The 16,329-nt window shown below is 37.7% G+C and overlaps 1 protein-coding gene across 5 annotated transcripts in view; it reads left to right on the top strand.

Moving 5' to 3' along the window:
- The window catches only part of LOC131035207 (outer envelope pore protein 16, chloroplastic), an 87,557-nt gene that overhangs the window by 64,048 nt on the left and 7,180 nt on the right, over window positions 1-16,329 (top strand). For all 5 annotated transcript variants that reach the window (XM_057966852.2, XM_059221407.1, XM_059221408.1 and 2 more), the window contains exons 5-6: window positions 13,240-13,273; window positions 13,462-13,529. In XM_057966852.2, the coding sequence (XP_057822835.1) occupies window positions 13,240-13,273; window positions 13,462-13,529 (102 nt within the window). The remainder of the gene's footprint in view (window positions 1-13,239; window positions 13,274-13,461; window positions 13,530-16,329) is intronic.

Raw genomic sequence — 16,329 nt, 5'->3', positions numbered from 1 at the left:
GTGATGACGGGCACGTTTCTAGTCCATTTCCAATCGTGAGAGAGGAGGTTCCTGCCTTATTCTGCTTATCTCTTTGAACTATCATATATCCCTCTAATTGCCTCAACCTCTAGTAGCACAACTCGGTTGGTAGGGTAAGCTGGGAGCTTATAGGGAGATCCGGAAAACCCCTGAATTCTGATGTAAGTGAACTTCGGGTATTGAATATACCAATATCCAAATCTACTTATGAAGTCCATAGACTCTTGAGAGAGTCTCTGATGTAGTCCACCTTGTAGTGTCCGTGTGATGTGCATCATAAATGTATCATTCACCCTCTTGAAATGGAACTTTTCTTCCATGTGAAGCTGGGGATAACAGTCATAGACGGGAAACTGATTTTCTTTGTTTCCCACTTCCCCTCTGTAGGTGAGGCCTCTGTATTTGTAGGTTCTAGCTTGGGAATAGAACAAGTACGAGCTCATGAAGAAGGTCCTATTCGCTTCCAAATTCTTCAGTTGGCTCTCCAAGTTATCACTTATCATTCGAGCCCAGTCTATCATCTTGACTCCGTTCATTATTTCATTTATGAAATAATACATCCAAGGCTCAAATGGGGCGCCTTGGGGATTACCCATTATCCTGTTCAACAGGACAATCATATCTCCAATATCCTCTTTGAAGTACACCCTCACCAAGCTCTTCCTCTGTAGTTTGGAGGCACCCTTCCTTGGCTTGTCCAACTAGGAATGATTGACGATGGCGTCATACTCCTCCAAATGATCCTGATACATGTGATCAACTTCATCCTTGGTTACGTACACAACATTATGATATTCTGGAATTCTGTAGGCTTCCCAAATGGCCTCATCGCTGATGTTTGCCAAGTCTCTTCCATTTGGTGCGACAACATCCCTACTGACAGGGTTGTAGTGCCTAGCGCACTCAGCGACCAACTCAGTGCACTGCATGGTAGGGAGAAAACCGGCAGCGTGCACGATGCCACTCTTCATCATCTTTCACGCGGTCATGGTAGGCACAAGGTTATCTAAACCGAACATCCGCTTCTTGAACTCCCTCAGATTGATATACCTGAGGTTAGTATCGCTGATGTTCTTCCATTTTGAGGTCATCCTCGATTCAGGAGGAGCATCCTTGTCTACTTGGAACTTCATCGTGCCTAAAATCTGCAAATAAACATGAAGCTTAAGTTAGAAATCAGATCTTAGATTAAAGAAAATCGAGGCTGCGAATGGCTAAGTGCTTGGAGCTTTTATTTCATTTTCATACTTAGCCATGAGAATGGAATTTTCACATGTAAACTCTCCAACCTAAGGACATTTATGATTGCAATCCAAAACCAGGTTTTATAACTTTGACAACCCTTATCCCATTTAATCTTAATAAAAAATGATCCTTCTTACTGAAAATTTGGACAAATCCATAAAAATCACTGCCAATGAATATGGGAAACTCAGAAAATACAATAAATCTGCATTTTAAAACCAACTTCACCTTCGAATGAATGAGAATAAGGCTAGAAGATAGAAGGAATCTTAAGAAAACTCAGAAAAATTGACGAATCTGCCTTCTACCAGCTAGTTCAACTCCAAAAATCTGCAGATACTTGACAAGAATAAAGCTAATAAATCAGAATTCCTCAAGAAGCTCGCCCAACCTGCAAGAGATATCCTTGCAACACTTCCAATATACAAAATTTTCTTCCAAATGACCTTCAATCTGCGAAATAATTCTCAGTGTTTTCCTTAGCTTGCTCAGAAAGTTCGAACTTCTTGTGTGAGAATGAAGAAGTGAAGAATGTGTTTGTAATGAAGTTAGTTTTCACAATTAGAAACACGCAAATATCCATCCAATTCATGTTTCTAAATTCGACTTCAACCTTGAGAAAGTTTCCAATTCGATTTTGAGTTGTGCTGTCATCTCTTTGAGTTCGAAAATCTTATTCTTGTGCAAGTTTCTAAATTGATTTTAGTCTATATATCCGAACTTGATCTTTTAAACATCTTCCTAGAAACTTTCTAATTTGGAAGTCAACCCAAAATTGCCTCAATCTGCAAATATCTTCTTTCTACTTTCGATTTATGGTTTGAATTTCTCACAAACTTGAGTTTCTATTTTGATTTCCTAGCTCATGGATCTTCGAATATTTCTTTTTTTAAAACTTTGTAAGTCAGTTAGCAGTTCGAATTCTAGGAAGATTTGGTTGACATCACTTGAGAATATTCCATTTCGAACTTGCTGTTGACTTTGTTTGATTTCCAAGAGTAGGGTGGAGTTTTGAGCTTCCCAACTTGATGCTTGGGCGGAGTTTGAGGCATCATCACATAGGGCGGAGTTTTCGAGACAACCTCATGGCAGACTTTTGGTAGACATCTCCAAGGGTGGACTTTCAGGACTTCTCAAGCATGGCGGACTTTTGTGCCTTCACCAAGGCGGAGTTTGAATGCATCTCCACATAGGGCGGAGTTTCAGACTCTTTCCACAGGGCGGACCTTTGGAGGCTTGTTCCAAGGGCGGAGTTGTAGGCTTCCACCAAGGATGGTGGAGTTTTAGTCTACCTCCAAGGCGAACTTTCAGACACTTTCCATAGGACGGACCTTTGGAGGCTTGTTCCAAGGGCGGAGTTTTAGGCTTCCACCAAGGATGTCAGAGTTTTAGTCTACCTCCAAGGCGAACTTTCTTGACTTGACCTTGCTTGGAGGGCGGACTTTGAAGGCTTTCCAAGGCGGACTTTTGAATGACATCTTCAAGCATAGGGCGGAGTTTTGAGACTTCCTCTTCCATGTCTGAGTATGGCGGACTTTTGAAGGCATTGTCAAGCATGGCGGGCTTTTGAGGACACCTCCATCATTAGCTCCTTGGGTGGAGTTTTCATCACCTGCCATAACACTCAACATCATTCATTAGCCAGACTTAGAAAAATATTTGGAAAATTTCAAAATTTCACAATTTTATCAATTTTAACCAGATTAACTTGAAATTTGAAATCCATACTCAGGCAAACCATCTAAAGCATCATGAGCCCTAAAATGTAGGAGCCTAGCCTTTTAGGTCAAAACTTGGAAATTGTTGATCGCGATCGAAGCAGGTCAGTGGTATCAGTGCAAACCCTAGGTCCCCACTCTGAAAAAGCAAAAAGCAGGCATCCCTAAAAAATAGAGAACTTTCTAAAAATAGCCATATCGGGGAATGGGCTAAAAATGCCAAAAACGAAACTTCCTAAACAATAGGAAAAAGCAAAAAAGCAAACTTTCTAAAAATAGAAAGTTGTCCAAATTCGTTCAAATCAATTGCGTTCTTCGTCCTTTGGCCTTTCTAGGCACTTTGACGGTACCCGGACTCTGTTATCACTTGGCTTGCAAAAACTAACATTCAATCTCTAGGACTCGAATCGTTCAAAACTGAGCAAGGCTTGGCAAAAACTGAAGCGAAAGGCCACAGGACACTAACAAAAACCCTAGAAAGCAGGAAAAGAGAGGGGCCCCATTTGCAATGGGCCGATGTGTGAAAAATGTCACAACAAAGGTACATATTGAGGTTGTCATTGTTATTACTAGGTTTAGCAATGGCAACGTCAATTTCACCCTTATCAATAAGGTCCTGGATATAATTCTTAGTTTCATACACTTACGTGTATCGTGACCATTAATACGGTGATAGTCATAGTATTCATTCTCATTATACCACTGAGGTTTTGGTTGATTAGGATCAAAGGGGCGGGTTACTGGAAAAACAACCGCGTCGATTTGGACAAGTTTTTGGAAAACAACCTCTATGGGTTCGGTGAGAGGAGTGTACTCTCACTGGGTCTAGTTGCCAGATCGGGGTGGTCGACTCTGGACGGATACATTTTTAGGAAGTTGTTGGGAGTGATTTCGATTGTTTGACCGATTATTGAAGAAGTAGTTGTTATTGGTGGTGGTGGGTTTGTTTGTAGGAGCAGCCACAGTCTGTACACGCTTAGCATTAGTGACTCCATTGTTAACCACATTCTTGTTTTTAGACCAAAATTTGGGCTTATCATTGTAAGAGGGAGAGTTCTGGTTAGACTTTTGATAAAGTTTTAAGGTCCCTTCCTCTAACAAGACATGCTCAAGGGCCAAGCCTTTATCAATAAGCTTTTGGAAAGATTCGATGCATTGACATGTCAAAGGCTTAGAGAGTTCAGGTACCAAATTCTTTTGAAATAATTCAATTTGATGTGCTTTTGGTATGTCCCATGGGAATTTCTTGATGAGGTGTCGCCATCTTTGAAGAAAGTTGGCGAAGGTTTCTCCAGGCCTTTGTTTTGTGTTACATAAGTCCATCATGGAAACGTCATTCCCGATGTTATAAGCATAATGGGCCACAAACTTCTCTGCTAGGTTTGGGAAAGATGTGATTGAGCCACAAGGCAAGGCAAAGAACCATGCGAGTGCATCTCCAGTAAGACTTTTAGGGAAAAGTCTCTGAAGATATAGATCACTTTAGTAGACTTCTTGACATAAAATGTGAAATTCACGGACATGGTCTCGGGGGTCACCTTTGCCTTCATATTTCTTAAATTTCGGCATCTCAAATCTTGGAGGGTATGGCGTGACTGATATTGAGGGGTCATAAGGACAAGGACAAAATTCTTCAAATGAGTAAGTTTTCTTTTTATTAGTCCCATCCTTTAAGTTCTTGATGATATCCTTCATGTCTTTAATTTCTTTGATTAAGTCAGGTTGTAGATTTTGAACATGAGGAATGTAGTGATCTGTGTTTGCTTGTGAAAGTTGAGTGGTCACGGATGGGATACCACCACCACCAATATATTGATATGATGAGACAGGCGGTTGGGATGTGATGAGAGGTTGCGACCCGCGAGTAGTGTTGGGAGGAGGAAGACTAGTGTGGATGAAGTTAGCATGATTGAAAAGAGATGAAGATGATCTAGGTGGATTTGGGATGCTAGGGTGAGTGGAAGAGGATGAGATAGAAGAATATTGTGGGATAGATGTGGATGGATTAGAAATGTTAATGGAAGAAGTTGGAATGATTTATGTTGAAGGAATAGAAGTTGATAGGACGGTGGCGATAGGGATAGATGTTGGGGGAACTAAATCGGGGCCGGGGGTGCTATGGATTGAGAGTGGAGAAAGGGGTCAATGACGGGATTGTTAGCAAAATCGCCCTGTGGCGGTTGGTCAAGGATGGATTGGTCAAACTCAGGGGGCAAGTGGGCCCCATTTTCAATAAAATGGGCAAAAGACCATTGGGATTGTGTTTGAAGAACTTCTTCATCATTTCTTGGTTGTAAGGATCTTCTACGAATGTTTGAACACTAGGAGAAAGTTCGGGTTGATCAACCATTAGCAGTTGCTTCTCTTGTTGCGATTGTGGATCTTGATTGTAGAGGAGACTAGTGTCGGGCATTCCATACTCTTGGGTTTCCATTTTTGCCTTTTGGGAACGAGTCAAGACCATGCACGAATAATCTTAGAGATGATTTGGAAGAAAGATTGATGAAAGGACTTAGCAATTTTTGATTGGATTGGATTTGATGATTGATTGGGTCCTTGGATTAGGACGGGATTGATTTGATTAGGATCACACCTTAGTCCTTGGATTAGGATTTTAGGTGAGGGATTGATTGATAGACCACAAGCAAGGTGATGACCAAGTTGGGGTAAAATCTAGAACTTGTTAAAATGATCACGTCTTCTTCTACTGAGGATAGACTAATGATCCAAAGCAAAATAGGACTAAGGATAAGGGTTTTGATCAATGATTAAAATGATTAAGGATCAAGGTCTAGATCAAACTTTGACAAGGATGAACCTTTAGATGAGGTCAATTTGATTGATTTTGGATGATTGGATTAGGGATTTGATTGATTGAATTTGATTAAGGATTGATTCGGGATTTGATTGATTATTGGGTTAATGTGCTAAGTCCTTAGAAAATGAATTGATGGAAAGGATTAAGAAGGATGATGATGATTATGGAAGAAAGGGATGACAAGTTTATTCTAGCTAGGAGATGACTCAATACGTAATTGGTTGATTAGGCGAATAGGACAAATTGATTTGACCACCCTGATTGAGGGATTGTGAAAGGGTTGACCTCTACTAGAAAGCACGTTCTCTTAAGGATTCTTCCTCAAACTCATTGTTACGACCACGAAGATAATCACATAATTGGTGTAAAAAGGTCCTATGTTTCAACAAGAGTTTTCGGTTGATGTACAAGAACTTGCGACATTTAAGGAGTTGTTTCCAGCTAGGCTTCTTCTTCTTGACTTGACGGTGGATAGATCTTTTGGGATGTTGAGTTGACGTGGGCATGAAGGGAATGAGTTGGACTTGTTTTGCCTTGTTTAGGAGAGTGTGAAAATTTGGACTTGGAAAATGTCAAATGTGTGAGGTGGATAGTTGTCGACTACTCTTGGCAAGAAAACATCAAGCACAGCATACACATTGGCCAAGTGTAACACTCAACAAATGAGAGTGAAAGTGATGGGGGCCTAGATTAGCCCAAATTGATTTCACTGGTTTTGCACAAATGAAAACACTCTTGAAGACATACAACCTAAGGCTAGAAAGTGGAACCACTTGATAGGCCCCTTGATAAAATACCTCCAACAAGCGGATAGATAGGGATTCTAGTAGCACTGGCTCCACTCCACGGCACACACTTCTCGGGCATACCAGATTACCTTACCCCGAAGATCCGAGGATCTATTATATGGGGAATTCCTATCTCATCCTATGGTGGTACACGAGGAGTAACTTCGGGGTACGATCTGCATCCCCTGCACTATCAAATGTAGGATTTGGGCTACTAAAACAAAGGTCTTTAGTGTAATTTTCGAGGGATCACCGATCCAACGACGGGTTCTCGAAGCAAGCTACGTAAGGCTTTAACTGAGCTTATCGGTGCAGAGGGGCCCTCCACATACGTCGAAATCACTCAACACTTCAGCCGCTTGACCAATATATTTATTTAGCAGCTCGGAAAACCTCAAGATCACGCAGGGAGAGTCGATATCCCCGTCGTGTCCCAATTCGAACCACCCTTGTGAGCTGATGAAATCTCCAATCAAGGATAGCCCTCTGCCCTTTGCAAAAAGAAAAATTGGGTGTGGTCAATCACCTTTCTCATCACTTAAGGTCCACGAAGGCGAGGGGAGAGGATAATAGACATGACGGTGGGTCCACCCTACATATGTGCAAGCGCACCAAATACGAAAAACACATGTTCATTTTAATCCTTCATCGCAAAATGTGAGTTCATTTTAGAAACTTCAAAGTGACAAGGTGATTTGTTCATTTTATCCGAAGATTGCAAAATGTGTTGTTTGTTTTAGACCAAGATAGCAATGTGTGTGTTGTTTGTTTTAGACCAAGATAGCAAGATGTGAATATTCTTTTTAAACCAGATTGTGCAAAGCAAAAATTTCCTATCCTAGGATTGATTAGTTTGCCCAATAAAATGTGTTAAGGAAAAATTTGCAAATTTGACACTTTCAACACCTGCAACAAACAATGTGTTAAAAAGACACTCCTTAATGCCCTGCACAAAATGTAAGCCCAATATTAGTTTCCAAAGTCAAAATTAGATTGAAATAACGAAAACTTTAATCTAACCAACTAGTCTTAATCACACATTCAAAAATCACACTTAACTAACCAACAAAAATGAAATCTAGATTAGCTAAACTAATTTAAATCTAATCTAAAAATTAAATTAAAAAAAACTAATTTAAAATCTAAATTAAATTAAAAACTAATTTAAAAATCCTAATTTAAAGAACTACTTTAAAAAAAAAAATTTAATTTATAAAACTACTTTTTAAGTAACTTAAAAAAAAGCTATTCTAAAAAACTAATTAAAAAAAACATGTTTTAGAAGTATTCTAAAAACAACCTAACAAACTAATAAAAAGACTAATTAAAAAGGAAACTGTAAACAGCTTTTTAAAAAGTTACATAAAAAAACTAATTTAAAAGAAATGCCTTTACTCCTTGAGCCCTCACGTAGGTTTTGGAATAAGTTTAAAAAAAATAAAAAAACTTTCAAGCAATAGCATGTGCGTAATGGGAGCTTTTAAACAAGGCATGAACATTTATAAAAGCATTAAGGATAGCGCAAGACTGTAGAAACTCTCATACAAATGCAATTGGACAAGCGTAGAACCAGGCTTTAAAAGTTTCTAGCAAATGCAATAATGGGAGCATTGGGGATTGGATTTGAACATTGGTCAAAGCATAGACAAGGCATATGTACTGTGTGATAGCATGCCTTAAGGAGATATCAAATTGCAGTTCTATAATAGCACGAGATGTACAAAATGGATTTGGTGTGAAGGCTATGGAAACTTTAAAGCAACAACTTCTTTAAATGGACTGGGTGATATAGGCTTTGGAAACTTTAAAGCAAATGTATGTAACAGATAAAAAGCCGTATTCCACGACCTGTCCTTGCCTGTGCGTAAGATTTGCAGATGCAAAACCCGATTTGACAACCGTTGTCAGTGTCCTCATGTGCCTGTGATAAGACAGAAGCTTTGAACACAAGTTAACATAATGCTATAGTCAGAAATGTTCTAACAAGCTTGCATGGAAATATGGAAAGCATCAACGGTGCGTTTAAATCATTTGGAACAATATTCCAACAACACTCAAAGGTTGGGGCATCAATCAACGCATAGTCAATGGTGGATTTTTATTAACTGTTGTAGTTACAACTTCCTGAAAGATATGCCAGAATGCCTCAAAGAGATTTCATCTCATGTAACACGATGATTGCGGGATAGGCACAAGATGGATGCACCCAACCATGGATTAAAGACTGCTTTGCAAAATGTGATGATTTCGAGCTTTTAATTCAACATTGTCCACAGAATCTCAAAATTAGATTGAATGATATGCATGCAATGAATAATACGATGTGAGATGTCATTTCAATGAAGTGCTATGATGGCACGATAGGGATTTGTTGAAAGGGCTCTTAAACTTTTTAAGAAATTGCCATTGACAACAACGCCTTAAATGTAGTATACGCACAAGAGAAGATTTCTGAGAAAAAGCTTTTAGAAAATTTTAAGCAAAGCAAAGCAAAGCAATGCACAAACCTAAATAATTTAACAATCCTAGTTCGACATAACCCAACATGATTAGTGCAACATACACAAAATATAACATTTAAATGTGCCTCAAAGCATCAACATTGTGAAATACCGAGTGTGCCAAATGTAACATCATAAAACGGTTAGTATGATTAGTCAAGCAAATCAAACCATTTTAAAGACTAATGGAGAGTGGGAGAGAGATGGAGTGAATGTGGAATGCTCTCAACTAGCATAACAATATTGTGGATGAGTGTATATGGATGAAATATGGATATGGCTTTGAAATCAAAATGACATTATGATAATGCAATGATGAGTGGATAAAAGGCCAGCATAAGGATGTATGAAAAGTGGATGATTTGATAAGAGATAAGTGTTCAATTTATAGAGTTTGAGGCTTTGAAACTAACAGTCAAGATCAAAAGCTGATCAAGGACTCAGATTGAAGGAGAGAGCAAGGTGTGCTCACACATGTGTGAGCACATCTTGGGAAGAACAATTGTCATAGGGAAAAGGGGAAGATGTGCTCACACATGTGAGCAAATCTTGGGAAGTCCAAGAGGTTGACAAGTGGAAACACTTGTGGAAGGGTGCAACGGCTAGTGGAAGAGAGCTTATGACATATGGGCTAAAAGAGGAAAGTGTAGGGTGGCTCTATGGGGAAGAGCATCCTCACACATGGGTGAGAACCCTTTGGTCAAAGGTGATGTGGAGATGTTGAAGTGACTTGTGCATGCGAGTCCTTCAAGAGGGAGTCACATGTGGAGTCACGTGTGGGTTTTGGGTAGATGTGTAGTATTTTTAATTTGAATAAATACTTAATTAGTTTAATGGAGGGATTAAAAGATAGGTTTGTAGGAATCATAGAATTAGCTTAATTAATTATGAATTAATTTAGCTAATTAGGATTAGGAATAAAAATGGAATATTCTTTAAAGGTGAGCTTGATTTATTGAAATAAATCAACTTTAGGATAAAAGAGACATGTATAATTAATCGATAAATTAATTATATGTGTGGAATTAATTTAGGGGAATAATAGGCTAACATGATTAATTAAATTAATCAAGGGATAAAGGTATAATTAATCAAATATTAATTTAATTAATTTTATGTGTCTACACAGTGTATATCCGAGTGATATGTGCAGCAATCTTCCATCAAGAATGGCGAGTTTCTTTTATCTTCCATCAAGCTCTTCATATGGTTGACTTCACGTCCTGGTGACTTCCTTTATGACAACGATTTTATATGCAGCAGTTTGTTCTCCAAAACCAATCCAATATGCACAGCAAGGTGGCAGACTAATAACAAAGATTTTTCCATAAATTGGAGCATTGTTGACTTCAAGATTTGTATTAATGAGTAGTAATCATCTCTCAAGAGGTGTGACTTGTCTTAAAGTTGTGACTATTTGGTATGAAGGGAGATGTCTCCAAGGGAAATAAAAAGGTATAAAATAATAATTGCGTGGGAGTTTGAGGTGTGTGCTGAGTTTCAAGTTCATCAAGCAACTACACCAAGGGCAGCCATTCATGAGGAGTTATTGCAGATCTAAGAGGAGCACATAAGAAGATATTATAGCAGGTCTAAAAGGAGATTTTAAGAAGAGATTTGTGACAGCGTTATAGCAGAACTGTGGTCTGGTTTATATCAGATTTGTGTTAGGGTTTGCACCCAACTCCAAGAATCAATCTGCAAACACACCTTCACACATAAGAGAAGCAACACAAACGAATACTATTTCACCAAAGAAGAAAATGTATTGAGGTGCTTATAAAGAAAAAAGGCAGGAGTACACAAGATCTGGACATGTCTCAATCATATGTGAGGGTAGGTAAGGTACAATTACCCAGCTAAAACTATTAATTGTTGATTGCCTAAGTTGGACTTAAGTAAATGTAAATAGAATAAAACTATTCACTCCAACAATTTGAAGGTGGTATAAAGAACTTCATTATAGCAAAATAGTGAAGAGAATTTTGTGGCAGACTTATAGTCATTTCATAGCAGAATTTAATTGCAGATTTTGAAAGAGGTGATTGTGGTAATCTCGTGATAGATTCTTAATCAGATTATAGGAGATTTGTGGAAGACAATATAGCAGATTTGTGGAAGAGATTTATAGTAAATTGTGGATCCATCGTCTGTTGATTAAGCAACCTTACTAAGGTGGATGCATTTTAGGTCAATTTCAAGATGGATTTGTGCTAGTTGTACTTGATTTGGCCAAGAACCAAATGTTTCTGACTATTGTACTTCCTTTGGCCAAGGAAAAATGCAAGCTTGACTTCTGGATAAACTGTTCTACTAATGTTGAATATAATATTGTTGTTTGATTGTTTCAAATGATAAATTCTGATTAGCATAAATATTATTGTACTATTCAGTTAAGCTTCAATTGTTGATATGGTTGTTCTACCAAGATATGACCTAGGAATGAGTTTCTTCTAGCTTTTATTTGATTGCAGTGCTCTGTCCGATTGGAAATTAATTGGCAAGTTGATTGTTTGTTGAATTAAGCTAACCAAGAAGACTAGTGTTGGTTACTGGACATGGTCCTACTTGACTATCGTACATGCTAACTTTTGTTCCATAAATAAATTTTTTCTTGTCTGGTTGGTACTTCATTTAATTCTCTAGTATCTTACTTTGAGGGGTATGCATTGGTTGAAATCTAGGTCAAGGCAATTCATGTTTAATCAAGTTCAAGAAACTTCACTTGATGTATTTTATGTGGATAATGGTTGGATAAGATTTAGTCAATGTTGCTTGTTTGCCATAGATACAGTTATGAATCTCTTGTTTCTTGAGTGATCATTGATGTGGTTAAGAATCTCTTGAGTTTGCTCACTGACTATTGATATGGTTATGGTTCGGTCTAGGTTGCTGATGGATCATTGGTAAGGATAAGGCTTATTTGGGATTGCCATCCACTATTAATATGGTTAAGGCTTAGTTGAGGTTGCTCAAGGATCATTGTTAAGGAAAAAAGGCTCAATCAATGATGTGTGCTGCCCCTTTTATAAGGATCACTTTAGGTTTCTCATTAGCCATTGGTATCGATAAGACCTAGTTAAGGTTCCTTTTGGGTGATTGACATGATAAAGGATTGGTAAGACACAGTCAAGGTTGCTTTTGGAGCATTTGTTAGAAAAGCTTTAGTTGAGATAGCTCATGGGCCGATAATCTTTGGTAAAGTCTCAATTGAGGGGATACTCATTGGACAAGTCGATTCCTTAGTTGAGAATTGAGATAGTTCTTGGGGAATATGAACCTTGCATTCAAAACATAGAAAATTCAATGTTTCATTGCAATTGTCTATTTTTTGGTCTAGAAGGACAAGACAAATTGATTGGAGGAGTTCAAATCGGTGAGCTAAGGGACAGCCATTTCTTGATGCAGTTTGGTGATGATCTCCCACCATTCTAGACATAGAGTAATTTGACTAGAAATGTTGCAAGGTTTGTGTGCAGGCACTAACCTAGCTCAGGTGGTGGTTGTGTTTTGATGTTATGTGCATGTCACTGCATGTATCTTGATCTTTAACAATATGCATCTAAAATTTTGAAACAATACACAATAAAGAATACAAATCTAGCACGTATCATGGTCCTTTAGATAATTAGAAGTGAGAGATCAAACTTATGTTGCAGGTAAGATAGATTAACTGATTTAATGAGTGACATGCAGTTTTTCAGTCAGAAATGCTATGGATTACTTTCTACACAAGCAGGAGGCATGAATGTTAAGTTTTTGTCAAAGGAGTATAGGTAAACCTTTTGGGTTATTTTATTATTTTAATGATAATGGCTAAATCAATTGTCGAAATGAACTACTGAATTTGATGACTACAAATCTGTGGCACATAACATTTGTTGCTGTCTATCAATTTCCGATATTGTTGTAATTATGTTTGTTGCCTTCTTTGTGTGTGTTTATTTTAATGTTAGAAGTAGAACTTTAGATTGCTTTTCCTATAGACAAGTTGACAAGACAAATAACAACTTTATGCATCTAGCCTTGAAGTCTATTAAATTAGAAGTTGTTTTCCTTAAGCTATTTTATATTTTTGCAACACTGGCATGGAACTTGAGTTATAATATTGATATGTTTAATAAATTGCTTTTCTTTATGATTTGTAGGTTAAGAAAATGGGCAAGGAAGGATTGCAGTGGGGTGTGTATTTGACAAAGGATTTTGATTTTTTGTGATAAGTAAAATTGAGAATAGAATTCCAATCTGCAGAATTTCTTGGTTTAAATTTTGAAAATAGATGAAAACATAAGAATGCTTAACCTTAGTCTGATTCTAAAGATGGATGGTGTGCCCATCCCGAATGCTGTTTTCAATTATTTGTTCTGCAGGAGCTTTAGGAGGGGTTTATATAGGAATGGAGTATGGAATGGAGAGAGTTCGGGGAAAGCGTGATTGGGTACATATCTTCTTGTCTATTTCATTTTCTACAAACATTCTGTGACAAACATATTGCATATGCGAGACCTGTTTACATCCAGTGAAATTCTGCTTCTATCAATGACATACATCATTTGGATATCTTTCTTTTTTTCCCTTTTCTGTTCACAATATCTTGTTGAATAGTTTAAGTGAGGGTACCCAGAATAATCTAATATATAATAATAGTATTTATAAGCTAGAAACTTATTGAGAGGGAAACAATGGGAAAATCAACGCATCTATCCCATAGACTATATGAGATGTCTTACCTAGATGATGGATATTTGAAGTCCCGTTTTTTAATTGCAATAAATCTATATGGTTGCTCACATATGGATACAAAACACAATGGACGGACGGTTATGTGGACATCCTTTCTTTTTCTTTTCTTTTTTATAATTTAGTTGTGGGTTTTATAGGAGCCTACACCCATGACAGAAAAACAATTAAATAAAGGCTAAAAACAGTCTAAGAAAATATAAGATGGATATCTTGAAACTGCTTAAGAGCACCAATGACACCACCATCTTTTGTGATAATCATAACACCACGTTGAACAAAGTCCCCTCTAACAGCCCTAATAACACTACCCTTCAAAAGGAAAGGGAGGTTAAACAAACTAGAAATCTCTAAGTTGTAATTCTTGAGAATAACCCTAGGAGTATCTATATAAAGGGCCAAAGATTGACAAAAGATAGTAACATCTGCAAAAGGTTTGGAAGAAAAGACCAAAGGACATTGACTGAAAGACCACCAAAGAGCTCTAAGTGCACACCACCAACTCCTATTTGCACCTCCTCCTCCTCCTCTTCGTTCTCCTCAACACTTATCATCATTGAGGACAAGGAAAGGGCATGGAGAATCCATTCCCTAGCCACAGGATTAGTGACATGAGCCTCCAGTTTGGACTCAAAATATTCTTCAGTTGATGCCATGGTATGTGATATTCTAGATCCCTGCAAACCATCCTCATCCAATTTGTCTGTGATGAAAGGCAATGACACACAATCTTTTATTTGAAAGGTGCATTTAAGCTTGTAGGCATTTCAATTTGTCACGATTTTCAAGGCCACACAAAACAGAATATTGTGTATGGTTAAACTATTCTTCAAACTATAAGGGAAAGCTCCGTCGAACCTAACTAAACCTAAAACTTACAGACTTTAGAAATATGCACATTGTACAAATTATCCTTTGAGGTATCTATTAAATGTAAATATCTACTTCTATTTTTTCGCCCACATGTAGTGCTGGACGGTCAATAGTCAAGGGCCAAAGCTACAGAGTTTAGACCTTTATTTACAATTTGCCAAATTTGTTTCAGATTCAAGTCTTCCATTTTATGCTGGAGAATTCACTTCTTTAGGAAGCTCAAACCTCCAATACTTTTTTACCATCTTCGTCACATGGTACAAAACATGAACGATCTGCAAGAATGCTAGTTGAAAAACTAGATTCAGACTAGTCGACTTTGCAATTCGGCAAGGAAGGAGTGCAGTCGAATTTAATAACATCACAACCTGCCAACTAACACCACTTTAAGGCTACAAATTTGATTTAAGACAAATTTTCATAGGGGCGCCAATTTTGGCATTAATAGTGGCTCTTTTTGGGGACCATGGGACACATTTGGGCCGTAGAAGAACATCAAAATCTGTTGGAAAATTTGGCCAATGTCTTATCTACTGGCAATAGAGTCAATCCTACCAACTAACACCTAACCTAAAACATAACTATAAGCAAACACATAACATGAAAGGGAACAGCATCATAGCATCACAAATACAAGAAAAGATCATTACTACCTACCTGTCTATGGGTAGAAGGAAACATGTAACCACTTCCATTTGAATCGAGGCTCCAACTACAACAGCTCATATCCTAAAAATCTTTGACTTTTTTTTGTTGTGAAGATCAAAGGATTAAACGGATAGAAACAGTCATGTAGTGAAAAATTCAGCACAAAATAACTGATCAGCATCAGTCCTAGATAATTCTCTTCCATAATGAGAAATCTCTTGAGAAGATGGAGATATTGTGCTTCTTTTTCAATATATTTGATTTTGTTGTTGAAGAACTTATGTAGGGACAGCGATCTTTACATATCTAGTTTGCTCTTCTTTACCTGTCACTTCGGCATTGTAGACCTTGAACTCGGTCCAAGCACCATTTCTTGGAAAATTTGAAGATGTTGAAATAATCTCAATTATGGTGCCAAAGTCTTTATAGCGCCTCCCACCAACGGCCCCGTAGGGGGGAGGAGGGCTAGCAAGCTGATTAATTACCCCGGGGACAAATAGAAGTTGCACGGTTGTTTGGGTAATTCTTATATTTGTTCTTTTCAGTTTCTTGTTAGTCAACTCCACCAATTCATTACCATGGGCATATCAGTTGGAGGAAGTCTTTCATATATATTTCGTATCCCTTGGCAAAGCCAATGATCTTTGCTCTGAAAAATATGATTTCGAATCTTGTCACTATATCTTCTAGGAAGTCAGTTATCTTCCCTTGACCTTGTAGTCTTTCCTCGCTTTAACAAAGCTATATTGTGTCCCTAACTGGGAATTTGTGCTCAACTCTATGTTCATCATGCCTTGATTTATACTTGAGTTGAGACTGTTTAACTTTAAACTTCATCTATACTTGAAGATGGATTTGGTTAATTTTCTTAATGAACTTTCCAGCTTTATGAAATAAAAAATTAATCTATTTTCTATTATATGAATATCTTGGTTTTTACATCACAACATTAAATGGATTAGGAGTTTGAGTAACCA

This window comes from Cryptomeria japonica, chromosome 5, assembly GCF_030272615.1.
Source record: "Cryptomeria japonica chromosome 5, Sugi_1.0, whole genome shotgun sequence".
Classification (NCBI taxonomy): Eukaryota; Viridiplantae; Streptophyta; class Pinopsida; order Cupressales; family Cupressaceae; genus Cryptomeria; species Cryptomeria japonica.
The sequence above is the reverse complement of the archived record's forward strand: the minus strand, read 5'-3'. Positions and strand labels throughout refer to the sequence as shown.